We start from the raw sequence: 18,337 nt of genomic DNA, 5'->3' as shown, positions 1-18,337 counted from the left end.
CTAATACTTTTGCTAAAAGGCAATGTGAAAAACTATATATTTCTTTATACTTTTCCTTTTGCAATAACCTGTGCATATTATGATTTGATTAGAAATTCATTCATACTTCCGTGCTTTGAGATTTACTCAACCTTAACCATTTTTCATTGTTATTAATTGATCTTCTTCATTGTAATTTCTAAAGCTGTTCTACAATGTAAACTATTTTCTTTACTTGGATGATATAGATATTTCCCCATATTCTTTGTTGTTCACATATTTTGCTAATAAAGTGTAATACAGTAATTAATAGTAAGTTGTTATGGTAGGCAAGATGGATCAGCTGCTAATGGTCCTTGCCACCCGCTATGATACCTGAATGTGATCTCCAAGATTTACATAGTAGTAGTAAATATCTTCTTTTATTGTCCACATAGGTGTTAAGGTATGCACACACATGCACACATACTCTAATGCAAAATAATTAATGAATGCATTGTTATAATTAAAAGAGATATGGTTCAAATAGATGATTCACTATTTAAAGAGGCTTGACACTAAGTCTGATGACATTAATTCAGTTCTTTTTTTTTTAACATTTATTTATTTTATGGATGCGAGCATACTGTTGCTCTCCTCTGACACACCAGAAGAGGGCATCAGACCCCATTAAAGATATTATGAGTCACCATGTGGTTGCTGGGAAATGAACTTGGGACCTCTGGAAAAGCAGCCAGTGCTCTTAACTGCTGAGCCATCTCTCCAGGTCCTAGTTCAATTCTCTGAACCCACATAGAATAAGGAAAAAACTGATTCCTTTAAGGTATTTTCTGGCCTCTACAAATGTAGTATGGCATGTATACATGAAATCACATATACACACATGATAAATAAATAAATACTTAAAAATTTACAAAGATTAAAGGATTTGGAAGCGTTGAGTTTAAATCACACATAGAAAGGTATCTTGCTTCAAGAACCAAAATGTATGAAGACCTAAAATTCTTCCATATTTGAAAGGACAAAAACAAATGCAGACAGAATGCTTGCTGATCTTGCAAAGGGCTTGATTGGGTTCCCATGCCAGGTAGCTTATAACTGCCTCTCATGCCATTTTTTGGCTTTCATGCGTGCCTAACTCATATATAGACAGACAGACACACAGACACACAGACACACACACACATTAAAAGAGGAAGAGGAATAAAATAAATGTTTCATTCAGATCCTGAGGACATTATCAATTATGATACATGGGTCCTTATGGACAGTGCATCTCCTATTTTAGTGCCTGCTTTGTGTTATCTGTCATTATTTTCTTCATCTGTCATTTGAAACTTCATGTGGCTAAATTCATTCAACAATGGGAAACTCAGGTAGAGACTGACCCATGTTCCAGAGCATCCCAGGGAATGACAGTCTCTACCTGAGTTTCCCATTGTTGAAAGAGCACGGGCCTCGTATTCTCATTGCTGAACAATAATGGCAAAATCAGCTAGTTAACGGGGTTTTTCTCAGTGTGTCTGGACTAACACCAGGCTCCTGTTACACATCCTAGAGTCACTGAGTCATAATTTAGCTTCTATTCACTCAAATGGGAGACCTAGAAATAGGGCTCTGGGAAATGTGAATGAAAGAGTTAAAGATACCAGGTGCGGAGGCAGAGGCCTGTCATGTTAGCAATTGCTCAGAAGGCTGACACAGGACTATCACCAGCTAGAGGTCAGTGTTTGCTACATCAACAATGAGCAAGAAACCATCTGTTTTTCCTTACTTGGGGCAAATGTAAAAGGTTATATTAGCATTCTATCCTGGCAAGAAATTACACCTGCAATATAGTGAGCTGGTTTCTTCTTCCTTTTTTGTCAGTATTTTTCTTTGTGGCCTTTAGTGCTTGTCAGTGAAAGAAGAGGACCAAATATAACTTACAGTTCTTCCTGGATATCAGACACAATGTGTCATAGGAAGTAATACATACTTAGAGATTATCTGTATAGGTCCATTTAAAATTGTGACATCCAACAACAATGAGTGGTTAACTACTCACTGTCTAGTCATTTATGGAAATTGTATTCCACTGTATTCTACTAATGATAGGAAAATGAAAATTAAGTGAAAATATTGTTATAAATTTTACTATAATTTGACTTGTCTGTGTCTTCATTTCCTGAGAGAAGTTCTTCTTCTTCTTCTTCTTCTTCTTCTTCTTCTTCTTCTTCTTCTTCTTCTTCTTCTTCTTCTTCTTCTTCTTCTTCTTCTTCTTCTTCTTCTTCTTCTCCTTCTCCTTCTCCTTCTCCTTCTCCTTCTCCTTCTCCTTCTCCTTCTCCTTCTCCTTCTCCTTCTCCTTCTCCTCCTCCTCCTCCTCCTCCTTCTCCTCCTCCTCCTCCTCCTCCTCCTCCTGCTCCTGCTCCTCCTCCTCCTCCTGCTCCTCCTCCTCCTCCTCCTGCTCCTTCTCCTGCTCCTCCTCCTGCTCCTGCTCCTGCTCCTCCTCCTCCTCTGGCTCCTCCTGCTCCTTCTTCCTCTTCTTCTTCTTGTAGAACATTTATTATTAATAATTAATTATTTTATGCATTTGCATGCCAAATGTTTCTATCCTCCAGGTCACTCCTCACAAATTTCCCACTCTGAGAGGATGTCACCCTCCTCCCCCAGTATATTAGGTACATCTGTTCTCACTGAGGCCAGACAAGGCAGTCCTTTGTTGTAAATGTGATGGTGTCCTTGGAACAACATGTTTGTATGTTCTTTGGTTGCTGACTTAGTCTCTAGGAGCTCTCAGAGGTCCAAGATCATTGACAATGTTGGTCTACCTATGGGGTTGCCATCTCCTTCAGTTCCTTCTGTCTTTCCCCTAACTCTACCATAGAGGTCCACAACATCAGTCCAATGCTTGGCTGTAAGTGTCTGCACCTATGTCAGTCAGCTGCTGCTAGAGCCTGAGAGGCATCTTCTAATGCTCTAAGTGATTTCTTCATTGTGACAGGGACCACCTTACATTAGATTACAGGGTGGAGCCTAGTCACCAGAAAGACAACCATGAGTTTCCAGGGTTGGGGATTTCAATCAAATGACCTTCTTGCAGTGGAAGGGGGCTGGAAAAATGGCCAGTGGTTCCATCTGGAAACCCTGGCTATATCTGTGCTTTCAGGCTGCTATGTCTGTCTTGGTGTGAAAACAGAAAGGAAGAGACCCTTTTCCATTCTCTTGGGAGCAAGGGTCACTCTGCGTTTGGGTTCTCCTGGTTCCTATCCTTAGGTCATTTTATTGGAACTTAAGGCTATAGTTCTTGTCTGTCTATTTATCTATTTACTTATTGAGAGGTTCATACACGGGGGCCTTGAATCCAAGATTTGTAGATGTTGATGCATGCATATATATTTTTATATATGAGCATGGTACCTCAGAACACCAGGAGTAGTAGGGAAATTTAGTGAGTGGTAGTTACCTTTGTACTTCTTAGTCCTGTGACATCAGAAGAGAACATAGATGGATCTTTGGAAAGCTAAGGTGAACATACTACCCATTGATCTGCAGCTCACATAAAGTGTCCCACAGTATCACCTTTAAAAAGGTTGTACTGAATTGCAACAAGTATCATCCCCTAAGACAGCCTTTGCATTTCCAGACTTCCTGGCATTTAAGCTCTTCTTCTTTGATTTAAAATCCAAAAGCCATGACAATAATAGAGCAAAAGGGTAGGAGATATTTCAGAGAAGAAACACAAACTTAGGGTTAAACTTCTAAGCTCAAATGGCATGGGACTATAAGCAGAGAACTGGGCATGGAACTGTAACTTCTGAAACATTCTCATTTATAAATCTGTTTAGCAGAAAGCCCAGAGAGGAAGTTTTAAAAACCTGAGTCATGGATAGCAATACAAAGGGCCTAAGCCTGAAATGAAGGAAAACACGCTCATTTGGCTTCAAATAAGGCTATAGGCTGAGTTTGAAATGTAATTTTGTTCTAGAGACAGGGAAAGCAATAGGTAGAGTTCAATTCTTCTCTTTTATTTGTGTTTGGGATCAGGTTAATGAAATTTGAAATGCTGCTCTTTAATTTTTAAAAACCAGACAAGGACACCACAGTATACCACGTGGATTTTTATCTTCTCTTTGTCTTTTCTCTGAGTGACATGTTGTGTCCTTGGAATATGTTTCAAGGCTCCCTGCATGAAGTTTTTCTATGTTACAGTGTTGGTTGCTCTGTGTCTTTTATTTAAGAGATATCTTAATATTTCATTCACACATTCACAATAAATTTCTTTTCTCCGTGTCCTTTGCATCAGAAAATCATGATAAATTTAGAAGCAATAGGGTAAACCTGTGTTTACACTGTTGTAGAAGTCATCACTTGAGTACATTTTTTTTTGTTCTTTTTTTCAGAGCTGGGGACCGAACCCAGGGCCTTGCGCTTCCTAGGCAAGCGCTCTACCACTGAGCTAAATCCCCAACCCCTACTTGAGTACATTTTTATAGATATCTCTAAGATTTTATTTTTTATTTCTTCATTGCATATTCTCAATGTCTATGTTGAGATTCTGATTTTTTTCTAAAGAACATTTGACTCAAGAATCCCTCTTTTTAAGTATCATGCCCATGCTGACTGCCTTTATTTTACATCTTGTAGAATTCTGATGATGATATGCTTGTATTATAAGATATGATTATTTAACAGATGGCATACTCTGATTTATAGGATAAAATGTATATGATCCACTTTGTAAGGAAATATCATAAATATTTATAACTTTAGAAAAATGGAAAACTGGCTGTGTGACATTCCCCAGGTATGATAGTAGGTTCTGGCGTTAGTGTACATCATGTCATATGTAACTTAGTTAAATATTTAGAATTAGAACTAGTTATTGAGAACCTGAACTTCAAATTTAATCAACGTATGCTATTTTATATAGGATATTACTATTAATTTTCAGTTAAATTTCTTAGATTTTAGTAATTTTGTGTGATTAGATTCCTGAACTTATAACAGTTTTTGATGAAGTCACATATAATTTATGACATCCATTTATAAGACACAATTCAGTTTACATTTGCAACCAACCTATAAAGTATATAGGTAAATAAAATAAGTAGCCTTAATCTACTCAAAGGATAAACAGGCTGAGAAAGAAATTGAGGAAAAGACATCATTCACAATAGTCCCAAATAATATAAAATATCTTGGTGTGACTTTAGCCACGGAAGTGAAAGATCTGTATGACAAGAACTTCAAGTCTCTGAAGAAAGAAATTGAGGAAGATCTCAGAAGATCAAAAGATCTTTCATGCTCATGAATTGGCAGGATTAACATAGTAAAGATGGCCATTTTGCCAAAAGCATTCTACAGATTCAGTGCAAACCCCATCAAAATTCCAACTAAATTCTTCACAGAGTTAGAAAGAGCAATTTGCAAATTCATTTGGAATAACAAAAAACCTAGGATAGCGAAAACTATATTCAACAATAAAAGAACTTCTGGGGGAATCATCATCCCTGACTTCAAGCAGTATTGCAGATCAATAGTCATAAAAACTTTATGGAATTAGTACAGAGTCAGGCAGATAGATCCATGGAACAGAATTGAAGACCCAGAAATGAACCCACACACCTATGGTCACTTGATCTTTGACAAAGGAGCTAAAACCATCCTATGGAAGAAAGAAAGCATTTTCAACAAATGGTGCTGGTTCAACTGGAGGTCAGCATGTAGAAGAATGCAAATCGATCCACTCTTATCACTATGTACAAAGCTTAAGTCCAAGTGGATCAAGGACCTCCACATCAAACCAGATACACTCAAACTAAGAGAAGAAAATGTGGGAAAGAGTCTCGAACACATGGGCACTGGGGAAAATTTCCTGAACAAAACATCAATGGCTCATGTTCTAAGATCAAGAATCAACAAATGGGATCTCATAAAACTGCAAAGATTCTATAAGGCAAAAGACACTGTCATCAGGACAAAACAGCAACCAACAAATTAGGAAAGGATCTTTACTAATCTTACATCTGATAGAGGGCTAATATCCAAAATATACAAAGAATTCAACAAGTTAGACTCCAGAGAGCCAAATAACCCTACTGAAAAAGGGGGTACAGAGTTAAACTAAGCATTCTCAGCTGAGGATTATCGAATGGCCAAAAGCACCAAAAGAAATGTTCAACATCCTTAGTCATCAGGGAAATACAAATCAAAACAACCCTGAGATTCCACCTCATTCATACAAGTCAGAATGACTAAGATCAAAAACTCAGGTGACAACAGATGCTGGTGAAGATGTGGAGAAAGAGGAACAGTCCTCCATTGTTGGTGGGATTGCGAACTGGTATAACCATTCTGGAAATCAGTCTGGAGGTTCCTCAGAAAATTGGACATTCCACTACCTGAGGACCCAGCTATACCTCTCTTGGGCATATACCCAAAAGATGCTCCAACATACAACAAAGACACATGCTCCACTATGTTCATAGAAGCCTTATTTATAATAGCTACAAGCTAGAAAGAATCCAGATGCCCTTCAACAGAGGAATGGATTCAAAAAATGTGGTACATCTACACAATGGAGTACTACTCAGCTATCAAAAACAATGACTTCATGAAATTAATAGGCAAATGTAATGAACTAAAAAATATCATCCTGAGTAAGGTTACTCAATCACAGAAAAACATACTTGGTATGCACTCATGATAAGTGGATATTAGCCAAAAAGCTCGAATTGCCCAAGATGCAAACCACAGACCACAGGAAGCTCAGGAAGAAGGATGATCAAAATGCAGATGCTCTCACTCCTTCTTAAAAGGGGGCAAAAAGTATCCATAGGAGGGGATATGGAAGCAAAATTTAGAGCAGGGACTGAAGAAATGGCCATTCAGAGCCTGCCCCACATATGGCCGATATATATATATATATATATATATATATATATATATATATATATATATATATAATCTCCACCAAAACTATATAAGATTGATGAAACTAAAATATGCATGCTGTAAAGGACTGAATATAGATCTCTCCTGATTGACACATCCAGAACATGTCCAATACAGAGGTCAATGCTAGCAGCAAACCACCAAACTGAGAACAGGACCCCCTTGGGGGGAATTAGAGAAAGGATTGAAAGAGTTGAAGGAACTTGCAACCCCATAAAAACAACAATGCCAACCAACCAGAGCTTCCAGGGACTAAACCACTACAGAAAGACTATACATGGACTGACCCAGGGCTCCAACTGCATATGTAGTAGAGAGTAGCCTTGTTGGGGCACCAGTGGAAGGGAAAACCCTTGTTCCTGCCAAGGTTGGTCTCCTAGTGCAGGGGAATATGGGGGGCAGTAAGGGGGATGTATAGGGGAAATACCCATATGGGGGAGGGGAGGGGGATGGGAGGCAATGGGAGCTCATGGACAGGAAACCAGGAAGGGGGATAACATTTGAAGTGTAAGTAAAGAAATATATCTAATAAAAAAATTTTAAAAAGAAAAAAGAAAGACAGCAATATCAATGTTATATCAAGCCATAGCCATATTCTAAGGATATTGGTAGGGTTTGGTTAAAATAAAAAGAATATAATACTTTGCATTTTAAAATTTGATGCATTAGTCACGGTGATCAGAGCATCAGTCAAGTCAGACAAAACAATTTGACACATGTCACATTTGCATGGAGTATCTGGCTCTGAAATACCTCCAACAAAATCTTGATTGAATATAGACACCCTTCCTCCAATTTTATATAAATATCACAATAACTGCTCAAGCTTATGAGACAAAACAAGTGCTGGGTATTTGTGGAGCACATCTTTGATAATAAATATACAGGGTGCTTATATTTTAAAGTATCATTATAGGAGAAATGTAATATCCTTTAATCACTATTTATTTTGGTTGTGAGCCTAGCCTTTAACGGCTGAGCCATCTCTCCAGCCCCTTTAATCACTATTTATTAAAGCATAATGGATCATGGAAAGAATTCACTTTCTGTTCTATGGTTTTTTGGGTATATGGATAGGAATGATATATCTGGGTCCTCAAGTAGTACTGTGTCCAATTCTCTGAGGAACTGCCAGACTGATTTCCAGAGTGATTGTACCAGCTTGCAATCCCACCAACAATGGAGAGGTGTCCTTGCCAGCATCTGTTGTCACCTGAGTTTTTGCATTCTTCTACATGCTATCTTTTATTCACTGGGTGGTTTTAGCTCCTTTGTCAAAGATCATGTGACCATATTTTTGTGGGTTCATTTCTGGGTCTTCAATCCTTTTCCATTGGTCTACCCGCCTGTCTCTGTACCAATACCATATAGTTTTTATCACTGTAGATCTGTAATACAGCTTGAGGTCAGGGATGGTGATTTCCCCGGAAGTTCTTTTATTGTTGAGTATAGTTTTCACTATCCTGGGATTTTGTTATTCCAAATGAATTGGCAAATTGCTCTTTCTAATTCTATGAAGAATTGAGTTGGAAATTTGATGGGGATTGAATGTGTAGTTTGCTTTCAGCAAGATGGCCATTTTTACTGTATTAATTCTGCCTATCCATGAGCATGAGAGATCTTTCTATCTTCTGAGATCATCTTCAATTTCTTGGCATACCAATCTTTCACTTGCTTGGTTAGAGTTACCCCAAGGTATTTTATATTATTTTTGACTGTTGTAAAGGTTGTTGTTTTTCTAATTTCTTTCTTTAAAAAAACTGTAAAATAAAAGAATGCATGTGAGCAAAAGGGTGTGGCACATATATACTGTGGGACACCCTGTGACACAATACAGCTTCCACAATGAAAAGAAAGAAAGAAAGAAAGAAAGAAAGAAAGAAAGAAAGAAAGAAGGAAAGAGAGAAAGAGAGAAAGAAAGAAAGAAAAAGGAAAGAAAGAAAAAAGAAAGAAAGAAAAAAGAAAGAAAGAAAGAAAGAAAGAAGGAAAGAAAGAAAAAAGAAAGAAAGGAAGAAAACGGGTCTTTTGTGTGTACTGAATACTTGCACGGAAGGTCAGTAAGACCCAGTTCTCTGAGTTAGTAGCCTCATTCTGCTTTTCACCTGAAGGATGAAGGAGAAATAATTTTGTATTTGTGCTGTAGAAGTGTGAGAAGACATTTTAAAAGGTGTAAGTCTAACCCCAGGAAGCAGACTGAGCTATCTGTATGGCCTCTGAGCTCTCAAATTTGGTGTATTGGTCTTTTTGTTCCTGTGGAAACAGGAATGAGGGGACTTGAGGAAATGATTAAAAACCTGTCTGGGATTTAAAACATGGCAGTACCTATGGAGAAGATTTCTACACTAGACCTCTTCCTTTCCTACCATTGTCCTGGAGCAGGTTTAATTGAAGGAAAGGGCCTATTGTTTTTTTTATTATTTTCTGTGGAGAAGTAAAGAAATGGAATCGAACTTAAAAATGGTTTTAAATTGTTAAGACTGAAGAATAATGTTTGTAGTCTGAGCTGCAATCTCTACAAATATAAGCCAACAGGTTAATGCAGAAGAACATTATGATGTAGCCATCTGAAAGAAGACTACTTAGTTATAATGAAGATAAACCTGTGAATTTATGTGATAGTGTGATGAGCTATAAGAACCTTAGAAACCATCATGACCTCATGGTCTGGAATACTATTTATATGAAGTTGTGGAAATGGCAAAATTTTGGTGACAGGAATACTTTCTTGGCAGGCATAAACCTCACTGTTCAATGTATAGCACATAAAATTAAAACGTAGTGACAGAAAGTTGGCCAGTTGTTTCTAGGCCTTAATATTAGTCAGTATTATATGCAAATAACACCCAGGAATGGATATTTTTAAGGCAGCATGGTAAGACTGAGCAGTAAGCAGGAAGGGGGACCCTGTAATTTATTAATACTTGGAACTGAACATAAAATTCACTGGGACAGCCTAGTTTTCACAGAGAAATTGGAAAAATATTTTATATAGATTATTTTGTCTTGTGTTTTTGAGACCTGGTCTCACCGTGTAGCCCAAAATGGTCACAAAGCTTTGATCTTCCTGTCTCAGGTACCAGAGTTCTGGCAATTACAAGTGTGCACTACATCTCCCACTACGATAATCAACTGTGAGGAAGGCAGAAGGTGAACTTTGTCCTGTCCATGACTTCTTTTGATTGCTCTAAACTTTTGACTGAACATGAAAGTGGTGGTAATAACTGGAAGACATTTAATAATCACTAGATTCCACTTGTAATATACATTTTAAGGCCAGATTGGACGAGCAGTCGAGGAATTATGAATGACAGAGATTTAGAATTTCTCTAACATACAAGCTGATAGACAGGACCAGATGACTGGCTCCTGTGCTGGAAAATTTAACAATTTTTGACTAGGAGTATTAGTAAACTATGATATGTAACAAAATAAGCACTAATAATAATTTCTTAGGCATATTCTTCACTCTTACTGTGACAAATCATTTTAAAGCTATCTCATGGCACCATTATTTATTTAGCAATGAATATGAATGTGTGTCAGATGTTTCAAGCTAAATGTGGTGGTGCATACCTACAATACCAGCATAAAGAAAGCTAATTAAAGGATTATGTACTTGAGAGCAGTCTGAGATCCACTAAGTTTAAGGCGTACCTGTGTTTTCTCTGTGTGTATATATACATAACATTCAAAAATGTAAACACCAATATAATGATGTCAACAATTTTTATCAAAATATAAGGTTCTTGTTACCTTTCCCCTTTCACACACTTTACAATATATCTATCTATACCTACACACAGAATGATGCTCAGTAATTTTAATGAGTCGTAGATAAACTTAATTCAAACTTTAAAAATTGGAAACAATAATCAATAAAATTCTTGCAACCCAAGTACAGGAACACATCAAAATGATCGTCCATCATGATCAAGTAGGCTTCATGCCAGGGATGCAGGGACGGTTCAATATACAGAAATCCATCAACGTAATCCACTATATTAACAAATTCAAAGAAAAAAACGTAAGATCTTATTAGATGCTGAGGAAGCATTTGATAAAATTCAACCCCCCTTCATGTTAAAATCTTGGAATGATTAGGAATTCAAGGCCTATATCTAAACATAATATAAGCAATATACAGCAAACCAGTAGCCAACATCAAACTAAATGGAGAGAAACTTGAAATAATCCCAATAAAATCAGGGACTATACACTGCTGCCAACTCTCTTTCTACATATTCAATATAGTATTTGAAATCCTAGCCAGAGCAATTAGACAACAAAAGGAGGTCAAAAGGATACAAATCAGAAAGGAAGAAGTCAAAGTAACACTATTTGCAGATGATATGATAGTATACATAAGTGACCTCAAAAGTTCCACCAGAGAACTACTAAGCCTGATAAACAACTTCAGCAAAGTGTCTTGGTATAAAATTAACTCAAACAAATCAATAGCCTTCCTCTATTCCAACAATAAACAGGCTGAGAAAGAAATTAAGGAAATGACACCCTTCACAATAGTCACAATTAACATAAAATTTCTCGGGTTGACTCAAACCAAGCAAGTGAATGATCGGTACAACAAGAACTTCAAATCTCTGAACAAAAATTTGATGATGATCTCAGAAGATGGAAAGACCTCCCATGCTCACGAATTGGCAGGATTAATATTGTAAATATGGCCATCTTGGAAGAAGCAATCTCAAGATTCAATGCAATCCCAAAATTCCAACTAAATTCTTCACAGAGTTAGAAAGAGCAATTTGCAAATTCATTTGGAATAACAAAATACCCAGGATAGTGAAAACTATCCTCAACAATAAAAGAACTTCTGGGGGAATCATCATTCCTGACCTCAAGCTGTATTATAGAGCAATAGTTATAGAAACTGTATGGTATTGCTACAGAGACAGGCAGGTAGATCAATGCAATAGAATTGAAGACCCAGAAATGAACCCACACACCTGTGGTCACTTGATCTTTGACAAAGGAGCTAAACCCATCTAGTGGAAAAAAGACAGCATTTTCAAAAATGGTGTTGATTCAACTTGAGCTCAGCATGTAGAAGAATGCAAATTGATTCATTCTTATCACCCTGTAAAAAGCTCAAGTCAAAGTGGATCAAGGGCTCCCACATAAATCTAAATACACTCAAACTAATAGAAGAAAAGTGGGGAGAGCCTCAATCATATGGGGACTATGGAAAATTCCTGAAGAGAACACCCATGGCTTATGCTCTAAGATCAAGAATCAACACACGGGACCTCATAAAATTGCAAAGCTTCTGTAAGGCAAAGGAGAAATGCCAACCAACAGATTGGGAAAAGATCTTTACCAATCCTGCAACTTATAGAGGGCTAATATCCAATATATACAAAGAACTCAAGAAATTAGATTCAAGAGAATCAAATAGCCCTTGTAAAAAATGGGGTACAGAGCTAAACAACAAATTCACAGCTGAGGAATATCAAATGGCTTAGAAGTACATAAAGAAATGTTCAACATCTTTAGTCATCAGGGAAATGCAAATCAAAACAACCCTGACATTCCACTTCACAGCAGTCAGAATGGCTGAGATCAAAAACTCAGGTGACAACAGATACTGGCAAGGATGCGGAAAAAGAGGAACATTCCTCCATTATTGGTGGGATTGCAAGCTGGTACAACCACTCTTGAAATCAATCTGGAGGTTCCTCAGAAAACTGAACATAGTACTACCTGAGGACCCAGCTATACCACTCCTGGAAATATACCCAAAAGATGCTCCAAAATATCACAAGGACACATGCTCTACTATGTTCATAGCAGCCTTATTTATAATAGCCAGAACTTGTAAAGAACCAAGATGTCCTTCAACAGAGAAGTGGATCCCAAAAATGTGGTACACCTACACAATGGAGTACTACTGAGCTATTAAAAACAATGACTTCATGGAATTCATAGGCAAATGCATATAACTAGAAAATATCATCCTGAGTGAGGTAACCCAAACACAACACACACACACACACACACACACACACACACACACACACACACACACCCCAAACAAAAACAAATAAACAAACAAAAAAAAACCCATGGTATGCTCTCACTGATAAGTGGATATTAGCCCAAAAGCTCAGATTACTGAACACATGAAGCTAATGAAGGAAGATCAGCATGCAGATGCTTCAGTCCTTCTTAAAAGCGGGAACATAAATATTCATAGGACGAGATATGGTGACAAAGTTTGAAGCAGAGACTGAAAAAATGAACATTCAGAGCCTGTTCCAACTGAGGATCTAGCCTATATTCATACAGCCACAAAAATTAGACAATATTGATGAAACCAAGAAGTGCAAGCTGACAGGACCATGATATATCTGTCTCTTGAGAGGCTCACCCAGAGCATGACAAATACAGAGGGGAATGCTAGCAGCCAAACATTGAAGTGAGTCTAGGGCCCCTACTCAAGGAATTAGAGAAAGGATTGAAGGCACTAGAGGGGTTTGCAACCCCATAAGAACAATAATACCAAACAACCAGAGCTCCCAGGGACTAAATCATTATACAAAAAGTACACATGAACAGACCCAGGGCTCCAGCTGCATATGAGGCAGAGGATGTCCTTGTTGGGCACCAATGGGAGGAGAAGTCCTTGGTCCTGCCAAGGCTGGACCTCCCGCCCACCCAGTGTAGGGGAATGTCAGGGTGGATGGTTGGGTGGGAGAAGTTGGTGTAGGAGGATGGGATATGGGGTTTATGAATGGGAAACTGAGAAAAGAAATAACATTTGAAATGTAAATAAGTAATATCCAAAATAAAAAATAAATACAAAAAATAGTGAAGTCTCCCTCCAATAAATGGACACAAGTGACCAAAAATTCTTTTTTTATTTATTTTATTTTATTTTTTTTATTAAGTTGAGTATTTCTTATTTACATTTCGAATGTTATTCCCTTTTCCGGTTTCCAGGCAAACATCCCCCTAATCCCTCCCTCTTCCCTTCTTTATGGGTGTTCCCCTCCCCACCCTCCCCCCATTGCCGCCCTCCCCCCAACAATCACGTTCACTGGGGGTTCAGTCTTAGCAGGACCAAGGGCTTCCCCTTCCACTGGTGTGACCAAAAATTCTATCCATGAATTATAGTACAGACCAACGTTTTGATGTGACACTAATTGTTCGGGCTATTTCTGTGGCCCCTGTGCCAGTGCTTAGTAATGGGATAGTATACTTAACAGAATTGAACTGATGATGTTAACCTTGTGTTGTTCATACTCATCTGAACGGGATGGATGGAGATAACTGAAATTTCACTGAGACTGTTTGATTCCATTTATATGAGTCCATTTAAGGTTAACATGTAGGTAGTTGCATGTGTGTTTTTTTTTTAAGTCTAAATGACACTACACATAGAATAAAGTGGGATAATGTTGCATAGTTCATTTTCATGGTTGATCAGGTGGTTTGAAGTCCAGGTTTAGACAATGATATAAACACATTTCAATGTTAGGCTTTCCACTCTAATAAGAATTTGAGTTCCCCTAAACCTTTAATTATATATGAATATTATCAAAACTATGATAAGGGTTGGTTCTAAATGGGAAAAACAACTAAGTATGCAGATACCAATGTGAACATTTGTTATCTTCTTATCATACCACTCTTTGGGTTTACTGTTATCTATATTCTAAGACAGAAGAAATGCCTTTTCATGGAGTAAATATGTTGTTTATAACATAAGCAATAGACAGGAGTTGTGAAGATTTAAGAAAATATGTAGCATTCAGTGAAACTGACAACTTTTATTTCTCTGTTTTTTTTTTTATTATTATTCTTACAGATGGACCCTATTCAGAAAGCTGTAATAAACCATACATTCGGGGTTCCTCTTCCTCATCGGAAAAAGCAAATCATCTCATGCAACATTTGCCAGTTGAGATTTAATTCAGATGTGAGTGTACCACTTAGTCACTACAAAATGCATTATATGCTTCTAGTTTTTAGGGTTCTTTTTTCCTCCAGCAACTGAAAATGCCCATGTCCAAAAAAACCTTGCAACTCCATGTGTCAAATAACTTGTGAGCTTACTATCCTATATTTGTTTTTACCATAGAAAAATTGCATGTACAGTTACATATACTTCAAGTTTAGTGTTTTGTTTTTGATATCTTAAGAATACTTTATATATATATATGTACATATATATATATATATATTATGCTTTTTCTTTGGGTATTATCAAATTCAGAGTCAGTGAAGCTTTCAATATATTATGTCTCAAAAACAAGACAAATCATTTTCCAAGACCAAGCTTTTTGCTCAGTATCAACACAGGTTCCCACTTCCAACTCAGTGCTGTGAGTCTCTCTCTCTCTCTCTCTCTCTCTCTCTCTCTCTCTCTCTCTCTCTGTGTGTGTGTGTGTGTGTGTGTGTGTGTGTGTGTGTGTGTGTGTGTGTGCGTGTGTTCTCAGAATGGTATATGAACAGGAAACTTCAGAGATCTTAACTGAGGGCCTGCCCTGCCCGATCGATTGAAAGTGTTGGGGAAGCTGTCCACAAAACATCCAAATTATGTGAGGAGGAAGGTAGATTGTGGATCCATCCTAGTGGTACCAATGGTGTCTTGTAGCAAATGTGAAAGTGTTTGTGCCTCCTTCCCAATCCCTAATTCTGCTTTGGGGTAAAGTTACTCCTGAGAAGTACAGAAGAAAGAATTGCAGATTTAGAAGAAACGGGAGATGGACACCTCTTATTCAGGCTGTGAGCAAATAGAAGGCCCATTTTCTGCTATCATAATGAACTCCCACCGTGAATTGCCATTGTACCTATCTTTTGCTATTTTGTTTTATTTCTCTTTCTTCCATTTTTCTCCACCCTTTCAACTGTATAACACTCCATAGAAGAGAAGGGATAGAAAGGAAAAGAGACAACATTATCATTAGATTACTTTCTGCTGGTTAGAGGAATCAAGTTCCTTGGGAGATCTTTGATCTTTACCATCTGGATATCTAATTCCTTCTTATTTTTTTCTTTGTGCATGACTGCTTAACAAATTTCAACCAAGTATAACCAACAGCAACAAAGCAGTAACCAACATACCCTGCCTCTCAGGGCCCTGAGATTTATATGCCCTTGGAAAAGTCCCTAGAATTCCAAACGTCACACACTCTCACAAACTATCTGTAGTTAGCAAAATCACTTCCCTGACAGGGCATGAAGCAAATCATAGTCAGCTGCTGTGGACAGTCTTAAACAGCCTCAGTTTCTACAACAGGGATTAAAACCAACTTAGTCTTATAACATTGCTGTGATTTTAAAGAAACCAATGTGCCAAAATTGTCATTACATGCCATTGCTTGTGCAAAATAGCCAGATGGTTTGAAGCATTTCATCTGCTAAGAACTATGAGCAGTGACCAGCCACATAAAATTCATATGGCCGTTGCAAAAAGTTCATGTCTTCTATCAAGAGAACAATTGTTATTTTGTTTGATGATTTATCTCATGAAACTCAAAGATTTTCTTGCAATAAAATATTCTTTCTGCTGTATTGAAAAAGGAGTGCTTGCCTCGGTGTATCCTTTTGCATTTGAACTCCTTAGACCAGTTCAAGTGCACTTGGGTATTTTATAATCAATTGAAATTTATTCGTTCTAGAGGCTGGGAGGTCTGAACCTAAATTGCTGTAATTTTAGAGTCTGAAGAATATGTTTTCTGGCTTATAGGTATTATATTTTCACCACTCTTCCATAAGAGAATGGTTGAAGGAGGTCCGGTGAACACCAGTTTAGGCCCTTATAACCTGATCACAATAACAAAGGCCCCATCTAATGTATTACCTAAAGGGTTAGGATTTCAGTGTGAGAGTTTGGCCAGAACAGAAACACCAGATCATAGTCTCATGTGAATGATTTAATAATATATTACCTGCTTAAAATGAAACATCAAACAAGATCTCTTTTTTTTTCTTTTTTTTCGGAGCTGGGAACTGAACCCAGGGCCTTGCACTTGCTAGGCAAGCACTCTACCACTGAGCTAAATCCCCAACCCCAAACAAGATATCTTTATTTACGTAGGATATTTTTAGTGGTTTTAAAATTTGTTTTTAAAAGCTGAGCATTTTGATTTGACTGGCACCTATGTTTATCACAAGTTGTTTAATCCATGAAAAATAACATATTATAAAACAACGATTTGTATATAATGATTTCTTACAACTATCGTAAATATGTAGCATCCTACTGAGATGTAAACAAGAGTTGTGAACTTATTCTGGTATTGTTGTTTTTTAGCATAACATTGTACTTACTTTTTTGCTTGTTTCTTTATTTAAAACTTTGTTTATGTGTTCAATTTGTATTTTTTTCAGATCAGCTTATAAATGGGGTTAAATTACTGATGATTTAGGTGATATGATAAAAATTATTTGTTCAGAAATGGTCCCTATGTTCTCTAACTCTCAATACCAGTGCTGTAAATTATGAGTATATTTCTGAACACTGGATACATGAAAACACATTTCTCTCACCATTATTTAAAGTGGCTTCTGCTTGGTCCTTAAAGTGAATAGGAATTCTACTTTGGAAATTATCATATAAAGATGACTCGACTCCTCTAAACCAAGTTGCTAGCTTCTCACATGTGACGAGGTCGTTTTATTATCTCCACCTTGGAACAATTTTGATGCAATATCTCCCACTGTATTAAAAGAAATTATGCACATTAGGGGTCAGAGAATGCTTCAAGGATGTTAGACCTCAAATCCATGGGACCTTGCACTGAGTAGAACAATTCCACTTTCCATATCAGGCAAGGGCTTCGGATTGAACATTCCCAGTGATGAGCCATTTTTTTTCCAGAAAATGTTTCCAACTTCAGGTGTTATTTTGTCTCTCCTAGATTGATATTCATGGTTTGTAACTATGAATGTTGCTGAATAAACTATTAGTGACATTTACATTCATAAATTCTATTATTAACTTTAATCTGAAGGAGGTTATACAAGAATTCTTTTCTTCTCAAATATAATCTTATTTTCTCATTAAAAGACAATAGTTATTTAATTTGCTAAAAATGTTTCTAGGTGACATAGAGTGCTCATGTATGCTTATCAGGGAGAGCTGACTACTATTCTCATAAGATTGCATTGAGAACTCTAATGTATGTAGGCAAAGGAGTAGCCAAGCTATCATGGTATTTGGGTTTATAGGTCTCAGTCATCATTAACTATTGTACACTTGACCCATTATTAGACAGTGTGTATGTGTACTTGTTGTCTATTTATACTGTGGCTGTGAAGAACACAAATATGTCACCATATTTTCCTGGGGGCAAGAAGTCTACACAGGTCTCTTTGCATGTTATCAGGGTGTTGATAGAATTTTATTGCTATAAAGGATTCTGAAGAAGAAAGAACACAGCTTCTTCTGGTTTGA

The 18,337-nt window shown here is 37.2% G+C and overlaps 1 protein-coding gene across 6 annotated transcripts in view; it reads left to right on the top strand.

Moving 5' to 3' along the window:
* Positions 1-18,337, top strand: part of Zfp385d (zinc finger protein 385D) — a 380,934-nt gene that overhangs the window by 215,590 nt on the left and 147,007 nt on the right. For 5 of the 6 annotated variants that reach the window (NM_001013992.1, XM_039093237.2, XM_039093239.2 and 2 more), the window contains 1 exon segment: positions 14,744-14,854. The exons of the other annotated variant lie outside the window; for it this stretch is intronic. In NM_001013992.1, the coding sequence (NP_001014014.1) occupies positions 14,744-14,854 (111 nt within the window). 6 annotated transcript variants of the gene reach the window in all.

This window comes from Rattus norvegicus, chromosome 15, assembly GCF_036323735.1.
Source record: "Rattus norvegicus strain BN/NHsdMcwi chromosome 15, GRCr8, whole genome shotgun sequence".
NCBI lineage: Eukaryota > Metazoa > Chordata > Mammalia > Rodentia > Muridae > Rattus > Rattus norvegicus.
Note: the sequence above shows the minus strand (reverse complement) of the source record. Positions and strands in the feature narration are given on the sequence as shown.